The 12,546-nt window shown below is 41.8% G+C and overlaps 1 protein-coding gene across 3 annotated transcripts in view; it reads left to right on the forward strand.

The window, feature by feature from the left end:
- Positions 1-8,657, forward strand: part of HIBCH (3-hydroxyisobutyryl-CoA hydrolase) — a 41,308-nt gene extending 32,651 nt beyond the window's left edge. For all 3 annotated transcript variants that reach the window (XM_035331615.1, XM_035331616.1, XM_035331617.1), the window contains 3 exons: positions 2,029-2,148; positions 3,333-3,366; positions 8,348-8,657. In XM_035331615.1, coding sequence (XP_035187506.1) covers positions 2,029-2,148; positions 3,333-3,366; positions 8,348-8,463 — 270 coding nt within the window. In that variant the 3' untranslated portion in view covers positions 8,464-8,657. The remainder of the gene's footprint in view (positions 1-2,028; positions 2,149-3,332; positions 3,367-8,347) is intronic.
- Positions 8,658-12,546: the final 3,889 nt, after the last annotated feature.

The following is a 12,546-nucleotide window of genomic DNA, read 5'->3' on the forward strand; positions in this document are numbered from 1 at the left end:
CACTGTTATTCCTGCTATATCCAAGTGTACTGTGAACCATGCTATCCCAGGTGTCCTGTTCTGTCCAGTCTACGCTACTTCTGCGTTTTTACTTTCTCGATATGCCTGCTTGGCATGCTTTCACCTATTTGATACTAAAATGGACTGCATGAATAAGGAGAATGTAAATTTGTTAAGCCATTTTCAAACTGAATTTTAATAATTCACATCAAATGTTGAACCCAGCTAATCCTTTGCATTTTAGTACTCCCCTTCCCACTTCAGCCTATCCTATCTCCTTTTCAGGCTTGTTCCCAAGTACCAGTCCCCTCCTCCTCTTTGTACAGAGGATTTATTTATAGATGCACTGGTGACTCATTTTTCTGCATCACACCTACCCATTTTCTTCCCTTGTTCCTCTTCCTTCAGCTTGATTTATAGCAGTGCCTCCTTCAGCCTCATTGATATGCCAAGATAAGGCAGCTGCTGGGTGCACGAGACGAGTTAAGTGCTGTTTTCAGATCTTCCCCTTTTCAGAGCTTTCTTTGCCCAGAAAGCATTAGCATTTCACCTCGGGAACCATTGAGTTGCACTGTGCACACCATTTAGCCTGGTCCGAGCAAAGATTTTCCAATCCAGACAACAGAACGTGAAGCGAAGCAAAGGAGAAGTCGTCCACTTCAAGGGTAAAAGAAACCTCGTAGGGGAAGAATTGTTCCCTGTAAGGGAAGCATTGGTTCCTTCTAAGCTAAAGTCGTTCTCCAGGGAAATGGTGAGCGGCGTGCATCGAGTGTTATGACAGAACCAATACTTAAGTCAGGACTGCACAGCCTCCTTCTTGTATAGCAATTGCATGTTTTCCAGCTTGACAGGGCAAAATGGGTCAATGCTGTATCAGCTGGTGTCTGGAGGGGGATGAAGAGCAATTGGGAGCCAGAAAAAATGTTAACGTTGATGACTGGAAACCTGCCATTTGGGTCAGGAGTCTAGTATCTGCACGGAAAATCATATAAAGAGGCAAATCCTACCATTTGCCACTTCTCAGCAGAGTGGTAAAATGTCCTAATTAACAGGAAATGCCTTTTGTACTGTGGATAACAAAGAGTTTTTAGTTGGGTTTGCAGGGAAAGGAGCCTTGTTGAGAGTAATAAAACAAAGATCAGCAGCTATGAGATTTAACTTCTTTCCTCCACAAACCTGAAAGCTTTAAAGCTCAGTTCTGTTTTCTTAACTAGGTTTTTGTCCTTCTCCCCACCTCCCCCTACTGTTTACTGGCATGCTGTTAATTGAAGGATAGTCATGAGAGCCAGATTGACAGCACTTGTTTGTATGCCTTAAACAGACGCTGTCTGTGGCACAATATTTATAGCCTGTAGCTCTATCAAAAGAGGGAAGGCAAGACCTCCAGGCTTCCTATCGTAAAGCTATGTAGGTCTGAATTACTGCAGTATCTGTTGATCCCAGGCAAGATCCCAGATACCTTTTAAATCCCAAAGATTTTCTTCTTGTTACATTGTCTGGTCTTTGCAGATGATTGTAAAGCAAATGCTTCAAGTTTGTGGCTAATCTTGATGCCATTACCTTGCTATTCTATCAAATAAAATTCAGTTGCTATACCATACTAGTAACCGCCACAATACCAGTAACATCTGAGAGCAATTCAGACTGTATATATATTTATTATATTCCAAAATAGCATATAATTGCTTGTAACACTCGCCTCTGCTTCTCAAAAGAATCTTTTGGGAACTGGCTTTTGAGCTGCATTAGATCCTCTAGCTAGCAGTAATTGGATCAGAAACGATGTGACTGTAAGAGTTGTAGGCTTTCCACAAGCGATGGCCTGCTTCCCAGGGATCTTGTTGGTAAGTTTATGCAGGTGAATTTATTTGGTATGGCAACGCAGTGGGAGGGGCAGGAGGACTAGGCATCGCAGGGATGAGCTCAGGGAGAAGAGCGCCGTCGCTTACTAACTTTGAGAGCAAAACAAGGATTCACAAATACGTCTAAGTTGAAGAGAACAAGAATAATTGTTAGTGTCTTTTCCAGACTATTAATAAGATGTCACCGACGTCCTTAAAGATGACTCTCAGACAGCTCAGAGAAGGAGCTTCCATGAGCTTACAAGACGTGCTCACGATGGAATACAGACTGAGCCAAGCATGCATGGTAAGAGCGCCCTGCGTCTCTTTCCAGCCAGGGTGGGGGCAAGTCTGTCAGAGACTGGTTTACATAGGTTACATCAAGGGCTCACAGTTTATAGGTCTTTATGTTCAGTATCTTCCCTGTGCATTTGTCAGGCTGTCACTTTCTTTTTTCCAGTTCCATGTCTTCTTATGCAACTCAGTGTAGACAATATTAATAATTGTCAGATGGGAATGATATAAGGCTGTTGTCAAGAAAACCACGATAATGTTACAGTACAGAAGGCTTTGTATTTGGATCACAGATTTTAAGAATCCAGAGTTCTTGTAAAAGTCTTCTATACAAACTGTTTAGTTCTCAGTCCCTGTCAGTAAGATCGGACCACTTGTATATCACCGCCTTTAGGATAGTGATAAATTTGTTGAAGAAAGCAAGAGACTTTAGTACTATCTGTAGTAAGGGCCGAGTACTTTGATAACATGTGACAAAGTCGTCATTTCAGCAAAACAGAGTTGCTAACTGCATTATCTGAACAGATCTCCTCAGCTTCCCAATGGAACCCTTATTAGTTTTGTCACATTTTAAAATAAGATTTTGATAGACCTGATTAGATAAGCCATTATAGTTAAAGTAAATGCTTTAGATAAAAATGCACGTGAGAATGTGGTGTATCTAACTCCGATACGTTGTAATGCCTGGTAGCATCTTTACCGTATCTTTCCTGAAAACAGTATTGCTGCTCCATTACTAGCAAAGCACCGTTTAGGATTTAAATGTTAAGTTTAGCCTTTATCAAAAATAAGTGGATGTTTCCAGGGTTCTTTTTAACAGCAGTGTTTCAAGAATGCAGAATACATACAAAACTCATAAAGTTGGGCCTCTCTCTGAAGGATTTCCCATCCCGTTCTACACACCTTACCCCTCACCACAGAAAACTCCTTAGGAAAATCCATGAGATGTAATGCAGAGGGGGCTTGCACTGCATGAAAGCTGGCTGATTAACTGCAGAGAGAGAGGCTGATTTTAAGTTGTGGCTGCATTTAAGCAAGAACATATGTAACTCTCTAATAAAGAAAGTAGGACTAGGTGAGGACAGTGCAAGTGGGATTTAACAGGATCCTGAGTACTTGCCTTTCTGGCAGAAGTGCCATAGGAAAGATGGGATAAATAGAGTTTATCTTGTTATAGCTTATTTCTTTGTCTTTCAGAGAGGCCATGACTTCTATGAAGGGGTTCGAGCAGGTAAGTGCATGCACCAGAAAGGTTACTCAACAACATGCAACCTCACTGTTGTGTTATTTCTCCGGAGATAAAACTGTATGCAGCAACAGCCCAGAGAACACTTCTGTTTGCTATAGTTTTGGCTTTTATCTGCCAAAAGGCATCTTTTGCTTCAGATCGTTGTTTCCTTTGTGTAGTGTCACCATCCCAGAGATTTTTATCTACCTGGTCACACAGCACTGTTACCAGGTTTCAGTGCTTCACTGGAAAGTTCAAAATACATTTAATGCTGACAGTACTGAGTAGCCATGCTGATCGTTTGTGTGCCAAGATTTAGCACTGCCACACAGCTGGCTCAGCCAGCTACAAGATGGATTAAAAAACCAAGACTCCAAGTCAAGAACAAGTATTTGCATAGCAAACTGTTAGAACAGAGACTACTTTTGCCTGTGCCAAAAATGCCTCCCTATGAAGATGTCTCACTATAATAAAACTATGTGTGGAAACTTAGTGTTAAGTACTACGGCATTTTATGGCATTGGTAGCAGATCGGTGGAGGTAAAAGTTGAGCAGCAGTTCAGCAAGTTCACCTAGGGGACAGACATAGATGCTGTCCTTGCTTGTGCTGCTGATTCACAATGCAGTTTGTCAAATCCAATGGCACATCTGTTAGAAACCGCACTAACTATTCATGTACTATTCAGCACAAGATGAAACAAAACACAGACATTTTCTTTTCCAAGGAGCTTACAGTATGAGACACTTGGATGAATAACAGCTTGGGGATGGGAAGAAGGGGAACTTGTCTTTTAATTCACACACAATTACATACTCGAGTATGTATTATCACCTCCTCCTCCTCACTCTTTATCTTTCTTTATAAAGTAGCTTAAAATCCACTCGAATAGTGGGTGTTAGTTCTTGAGTATTTACTGTTAGCGATAATGTATTAAAGATGGCCTAGAGATGAGAGATTCAAAGTCTGTTTATACCTCATGGAAAAAGCTTCTTACTTTTATTAGACTTCAGCACTTATTAGCAGACACTCCTTCAAGGAGTTTACCCCACACGTTGAAAAGTCCATGGTTTTCCTCGTGTTGGTAATGGGGACAAAGTTATCGTAAAGAGAAAATATATCCTAGGAATATTGCAAATCGCCAGCTACACTTTCACAACTGCTGAAATAAGTTATCCGGGAAATGGCAAACCTCAAAGGCTGCGAGTCAGCTTTGAGGTTTACTAACATCAAACCAACTCCTCATTTGTAATGCACAGTGTCACTGAGCCATCTGGGGACCAGGCAGAGGACAAGAGCACATTACTTTTCACAGTGCGGCCAGTAAATCACACCAACTGCTCGTAAAGAAAGCAGCTGCAAGAACAGCAGTTGGGTAGCTTCTCTTTTAAGTAGGATGACGTAGCAAAGGCTTAACTATGCCAAGAAAGGGAAAGGAAAACAGAGATCCATCTGCATCGAGGAGATTGCTTAGAACAAGCACTTGAAGCCCTTCTGCCCTGTGCATATTGCATGTATCTTGTTCTCAGATTTGTCTTCTTAATCTGTTGCTTTTTATATATATATATTATATGTTGCTCTTATTTAAGAGGGGTTCAGAATCTGACTCGATCATTTTTACAGTTGGGTCTAATCTCACAAAAACCATCCCACAAGGTGCCAAGCATCCTGTCTTTGCCAGGAAATGAAATTAAGCATTTCACAGCATCAACCATACTCACTAAAAATGGAAACAATAGAATTATTAGCTTTTTTTAAAAACTCCAAGTATTTAAGAGCCAGCTGTTGACCCTGTCTACCACAAGAGGATCTACCACAGAGTAAAATTAAAATACAATTACCAGATATTAATTTTTGAAGATCGTCTTTCAGCAGCAATGGCCACAGGTCAGGTTTTAGTAACAGCTTTTATCTACTTCAGACCATAATTTTAAACAAAATACTTTCCTAGCGTGTGTATTAAAAGCTAACACTAAGGTTTTTAAACCTACTCTGATCTGAGGTCAAAGTTTTGTTTCTCATTTAGCCATTTTCTCTCAGCCAGACTGAAAACCTGCTGCAAGCAGTCTTCCCCATTTATGATTCTTGTGGTTGGAGCTAGTAAAGGAAAGCCCAAACCCCACAACCATTAAATACTGAGATCATACTTCATCCACCGGGCATTGGCCCTTCCCATATAACGGGAAATGTGGTCTCTGGGCACTTAGGTATCCATTTCCCCTTGGTTTATAGAATGTTACCTAATTTAAGGAACACGCAGCTCTAGGTAACTGCCAAGAGCTTTGAACTCGTACTGCAGAAGCAGGGTGGTCATTTTTAGGGTCCGGGCTTGAACACATCCAAGCAGACTACAGCCTCAGCAGTCAGAAGGGACAAAAACCTCCTAAGCTATACTCCTATTTGTGCAGGAACGCGCACTTGAAATGGAATTGTAATTCTGCATGCTGCTGATCTTGCAGAGATACATTTCTGCATTGCTTCTGCCCTCTCTCCTGCCGTGCTAGCAGCTGGCAGATGCGAGCCTCATCCTGGACACGAAGCCCCCTGCGGTCAGTAGGTAGACAGATTGCAACCACCAGCATTTCAGGTGCTTAGGGACATCAGTGTTTTGCTTGTGCCAAATGAATATAAACAGTACAACACAAAGACTAGTAAAGACACTTCAACATTTCTTTTTTTATAAAGAACCCTACAAGAACAAACCCATAACACAATGTCTATATTCAGTTACTTTTATCTTAATGAACTTTCCTCAGCCTACCTTAGACGTATCCAGAATTTCTGTTCCATTCTTGTACTGAGATCAAGCTGGAGAAACACAAAATATATACAAATTATTGCAGTAAGGGAAAGTTTTAGCAATACTGTTAGGAAATACTTGAATTTTGATAAGACTGAACATTTAATGGGAGGTACCATTATGATCATCCAGTTTGACCACCAGAGTCAGACTGGCTGATCCCAACAGACAGTTCAACTTGATTGCACAGAGCTGCCACGTGATCAGGAATTATCAGCAACCACTACTGCCTTTCAGACTTGAAGCTGTAGCAGTATGCACGGGGACTCCCCTCCCAGCGCTAGTTTAAAGCGTCTCCAGCCAGTGCTGTCTTTGGTAGGTAACGGTTGAGGCGATTCTGTGAGACTGTGAGCATCAACTCAAGTTGAAGAAAATAATTAGATAAGCGCTATGCTAATGGAATAAGTGTAGTTGATTGGGCTGATTATATATTTTGACTCTAACCAGTCAGTAGCTTCGTATCACCACATACAAAAGAGCGTAAAAGAGCTAACCCAGTCAAATTACTCAGTTATAAAGTCGCTTTTTTAACATAGTATTGCTTTTAAGGACTTACCCACCTAGATTCTGATATATCTGTATGGTGCATTGCTATTCAGAGTTGTTTATTTGTACCTAAGGAGGCCTTAGTCCTGTACTAAATGGATAAATGGATTCAGGGCTCCGATTCACAACCACTCCTTTCTCTTAGTAGTTACAAGGGAAAGGTGATGTCTGTGTGTCTTCAGCTACAGAAACACTAGTTAGTGCAATGGGCGTTTCAGTGGTACTGGTTTTCAAGGCATTCACCAAGTGTTGTCTGATAGAGGGAAAAAAAACACATTTTAAAGTCCTTTGGTAAGGTCAGAAGCTGCCATAACGTGTCTTTTGGTAAGGTATAATCTTTAGGTGGACATTCCTTCTACTGAACTTCAAATCTAACTCCTCTGCACACTTCTTACCCTCAGTGGTTCTAGTTCAGTTACCAAGAACAAAGCCTGCTTAGAAAGACACAACAACGTACCAAAAGCCAGGCGTTATTCTTCCAAATAGCTAGTTTCTGTGAAACTCCTCTATCTGTAAGCTTCTAGAACCATCCCAGCCTGACTTCTTTGTCAGCAGAGAACCTCTCAAGGTGCTTCCCACCCATCGTCCCTTATGTGCTGTGAGCTGTGCTGGTCAGGTCTCCTAGGACACAGGTGCATCTCTGTAGCAGAAGCTGATAGCACCCATCTGAGGGGATTTGGGTGGTTCACGCATCCCAGAGAGCCACAGGTGCTATAGCTGTTCTTTCTGAAATCATAGAAATATTTCTAAATGAGCTCAGTTCTTGAATAGTACCATTATGGGTTGTCTTGAAGCCAGAAAGAAGCTCTGAAGGCCCTGCTCAAATTCCATCCATATCGTTCTTTTTTGCACACAAATAAACTTTTCTGCCTTCCTATTGTTTGCTAGTGCAGCTGTTCATCTTGCTGCCTTCAACCTTCCTGTGATACCAGGAACGCTTTCTGAGAATTCGTGTTGTCTCAGCAACCTTTTACACTAAAACCATTCACTGGTGATTTTTATTTTCAGTTGTGCATTTCCCAGACCCAGTGTAAAGTACGTATAGGAAGGTTGTACAGATCCTCACAATTAAATCCACAGGTCTCCAGCAGCTGTCAGTATTTACAAGTAAATACTCCTGATTCTCCCAAAGATACTCTGCTGAGCTGCTGCCTCATTAATTATTTCAGTGATTAGTTTATGTGATGTGTTTAAATTAGCCCTAGGAATTTAAAACCCACTTTAGGTCATTGGCTGTTCTCTACAAAGAGTCAGATCTTGCACAGAGCTGCAATAAATAGCCCTTGTCCAGAAGGAGCATCGTGCGTGCTGTTGCCAGTTCCACATGAAAGAACAGAAGACAGCCGAGGGTAGCAGGTCTGACAGAGAGCGCTCATTTCAGGGCTGGTCATTACAAGCTTGGGTACCAAACAAACCTTTTGAAGGTTAGGGAAAGACCGGAAACCTTTACCAGCGTTGGCTTCTTCCGGAGCGATCCAGCATTTCTCCTGTCATCAGGCAGCCCCCAGATACGTCTCTGCCCAGGTGAGGAGAGCTTTGATGAGAGCAGAAGAGTACGTCATCTTAATTAGCAAGAGTATGTCATCTTAATTAGCAAGCACTTACGAGCCATTTCTGTGTTTTTATACCCCACCTGACAGTGCTGATTGACAAAGACCAATCCCCCAGATGGAAGCCAGCTGCTTTAGAAGAAGTCAGCGATGAATTTGTGGACAATTGTTTTAAGCCACTGGGAAGCAACGATCTCAAGTTGTAATGATCGAGTCCATTGACATCTTACACAAGTGCTTAATTTTGTGATGCAAAAATGAATAGCAGTGTGGTAAAGCTTGACAAGACTTTTAGCTAGCCTGAGATTTGTAAGTCTGTTTTTTTTGTGATCAGGTACTTTTTCCTAAGCTACTGTAATGACAAAATAATCATCTCTCTTATTAACAAGGGGAAAAATGACTTCAAGGCAAACGACTCTTCTTACTGCTGTTAGACAGTGATTAACTTTTTTTTGCATCAGCTGTTCGGAGGAGCCGTGCAGGGAGACAGCGTGGTGAAGGGATGACCTAATAAGCAAGAAGCCAGGAGACCTTGGTGTTCTTGGCTCTGTCAGTGAGCTGTTCACCAGGATTGTGCCTCAGGTTCTTCTCTTTACAGCAAAACTAAAATATACTTACAGCTTTAAAATGGTCAGCACTACAAAGGGAAACGTAAGACATGCTAAATTCATGACGCTAAGTGGTCTTTTAAATAAAAGATCAGGCTGACATAGTATTAGTCTGCAAGCAAGAAATTGTTCTATTGATTTAACATTTGGTCAGTATTCAGTTTTGCCACATGATACAGACGCTGCTTCCGACGTCATAATATCGCCAGAGGCTAGAGCATGCTTCTGTTTGCTTGTCAAACCTTTTTATTTTTAATACCATTGATTGAACTGCATAATGAGTTGTTTTTTTTTTATAATTTCAAGCACTGCTAGAGCCTGTCCTGGTCTCACAGGCAAAGCAGTAACTGCTTCAGAACTTGTCTGAGTGCCAGGGAGAACATTTGCTGCTGCTGCACATTTGAGCTCAGCCCTAATACCGCAGGGGGCTGGAGCTGAGCCGTATCAGCCAGTCTGGGTTCACTTTCATTTATATCCATGAACATCCTGAACTGGGAGTGTCCCTGTCTGCTGGGTGGAAAACTTGTGAAAAGGCGTAGGAAGGGATGATACAGAGCAGTGGAAAACAAATATCCGCTGCTACATAGATCCTGTAGTTCTTCAACACAACAAAAACCCCTCAGTGTATGTTCACGAAAGGTTGCTGGGTTGGGATGCCAACAGCACTTACAGTTAGATGACATAACCAGAGCCCCTTGACACCGTTATAACCTTTTTTTGATAAAAATGATTTTTCTATTGTGTATGCAGCACAGCTACAAATCTTTGTTCAGTGTTAAGACCGCACGCTTTTTTTATGGCTAATCAAGTCAGTGTCTCTTGCAACTCGTTTCTAGCTATAGACAGGTCACAAACACACAATTTTGGCTCTGAAGACCTAGGAAAGATGAACCACTGGCATTAAAGGAAGAAGACTTTGGTTCAACACAGTCAGTTATCAGCGGTGGGGGATTAAAAAAGGCAGAGCCACGGTGTTCTCGGCATTGGACAGGTTTTGATTCCAAGAGTAATGGTCTGCGCTGGCTTCGGGCTCCTTCCTGCCCAGAAGCCGCTGCCTGGAAACGAAGCTTAGGAAATTCAAGCATCAAGGTGAACTTCTAGATTGAGGTGAGCAAAATCAAGAAAAGAAATGGCACTTGGCATTGTCACTAGATCATTTAAGATAAAACTGGTAAAATTTCAGCTGCCATTTAATGTTACCCTGTATGTATTTGCTATGAGCTAGTCCCTGAATTTATTTTCATAAGTAGTTGAGAAGTTTTGTTAAAACCTTTAGGATAACTTCTGAAAATATGATTTGAATTTCTACCTCATTGGTGCTGTAAGGAATGTAAACCTCCCCCTTCTTTTTATTTTTTAATATTTTACATTCTTAAACAGTGGCTATTTTTAATTTATTTAAACAAAATTGGTTCATTCCAATATTCTTGTACAAAACGAGCAGTTGTCAGCTGCTATAAATAACAGAAAACAGAGCAATCATAGGGATCGTGCCTTCTGTGCTTGGAAAGGACCTGAAACACTTCAGCAAAAGCATACTTCTGAATGAATAAACATCAACTTGAACGCTCATTTGCTTCCCGAATTTTTGTGAAGGGGAATTATCCCAAGCTCATGGTAACAAGGCCCTGTCCAATCTGTGCGTTTTTATCAAATAAACGTCTTACAAGCAGAACGGTCATTTTAACTTTATTTGGTCCACAAGAAAATGTTTTCCACAAAAAATACTGTAAAAATATATTGTAGTGTGTTTTATTCGGGAGTACCCCTGTGCCGTACTACAGAAATGTCAGTTCTACAAAGTTGTGCTGCACTTAACGTGTTTTAAACCATTCTTAGGATATCAAGTCAGTCACATAGTACCCACTTGGACTATGCTCGTGTTCCGTGGAGAAAACAGAAAGCAAATGTATTTTAACTCCTAAATAGAAGTACGTGTTTTTTCCAAGTATGCCAGTCCCATCCTGGAATGCCTTTATTACACAAAGTCAAATCAAAGAATCGGTGGCAACTTAGCACAGCAAGTGGCTTTACAAGACCAGAGAATAACCTAACGGTAAGTAGACAGATGGAATTTTATTTGGGTAAAGAAACCTTCATTTTTATTATTACTGTGTATCACTATTGCATCTTTCAAATATACCACACAATTCTGGGAAGGAATCTCCTTCAGTCTCTCCCAGCTGTAGCATCGAGCAGATCTAATTATTTTTACTAGGGCTGATGGCATTATTTGCTAAGGACAGTTTCAGGTAGATTTCTTTTCCTGGTGAGAAGCCGCCCCCCTGTTTTCTGTAAGCTGCTTTGTTCTCCATGTGCTGTGAGCTTTCCCTGAAGCGCCAGGCACAAGCCAGCAGGACTAGCTCCAGGCCACGCTGGAGCTGCCGTAGTCTCCAAGCACGTGTGAGGGAAGGCGAGCTTTGTGGCTGCGGGTGAGCGGCTGATGCAGACACACCCAGCACCTCGCCGTCCTGCCAGCGGATGCCCGGATAAGCAGCCAGCTGCCGCACAGCCCGCACACCAGCGGGAAGCTCACGGTCACGCACGCTTCATGACACCCAGGTGCTACAACTTACCTGTAGGCTACTTTACCCTCTATTTCTGCCTGCTGCTGGGCAGCCTTGCAGTGGAGGAGCTGCAGAAAAGTGCTGCGTGCTACGGCTACCCCCAGAGAAAGGGCTCCAGACGCTGTGGCAGCGAGCACTGCAGCATCCAGCTCCCCGTGGCAGCCACTGGGGTACCTGTGCACGGGCCAAGACAGATGGTACCGAAATCTTGCGAGTGCATTTAGGTGAGTAGATTTTTCTGATGCTCATCTATATCCACCTAGCTGACAAACAACGTCTGGGGAGCTGGGGCCGTTTATTTTTTCTGTAATTAGTCTTCAGCAGCACTAGCTCTTGAGTTAACACTAATGTTGCAAAAAGGTTAGCTTTTTTATAATAAAGCTTTCTTGTGGCCATATGAGAACATGAATACTCTGTTTAAGCGGTATCAGATGAACATATACTGATCAAATCAGTGTTTTGATTTTGCTTTTTAATTCACTCTTGCATCTAGCTTGGAGCTTTTTTAGATATGGCAAACGGAAGTTATGATTCAACGCTTTACATGCTTTAGAGCTTAAAGGAACACCACTGTTAGCAGCAGAATTTAAATGAGCCGTACTGCCTTCGGCCACTTTACATACGATTCAAAGAAGGCGACATCACAACATAAGCGGATTCTTTCCCTTTTTCAGCAAAAGCCTGAGAACAGTTTCACGAGCAGGCTCTAGTCTGGTCCGTGTGAATTAATGGCAGTCTTGTGCTGTGTTACCAAAAAGTATTTTTTGCCACTTACTCCTGATACAACCACTTCCCCACTAAATGAATTTCAAGTAATTAAGTTTGTGCCACAAAGTTTGGAAAACAGCCGCGTTCCCTCTCAGGTCACGTGTGAGAACAAGCTAAAAATAACCACTGAAACGGACCTCTTTGTGCTTGCCTTACCATTGCCTGAAAATCATACTTTGTACCAGTTACTAGAACTATGTGTACCTCTTAAAAATAGTAACAGTTTTTGCCAGTATGGAAAGCATTTTTTTTCTTATAAAATGACAACATAAAATGGAAAGCACTTTGATCTAGGAAAAATCTACGTCTTAAATTGGCTGTAACAGAAAAAGGAGCAAACAGGTGC

Source organism: Oxyura jamaicensis, chromosome 7, assembly GCF_011077185.1.
Source record: "Oxyura jamaicensis isolate SHBP4307 breed ruddy duck chromosome 7, BPBGC_Ojam_1.0, whole genome shotgun sequence".
In the NCBI taxonomy this organism is placed as follows: domain Eukaryota; kingdom Metazoa; phylum Chordata; class Aves; order Anseriformes; family Anatidae; genus Oxyura; species Oxyura jamaicensis.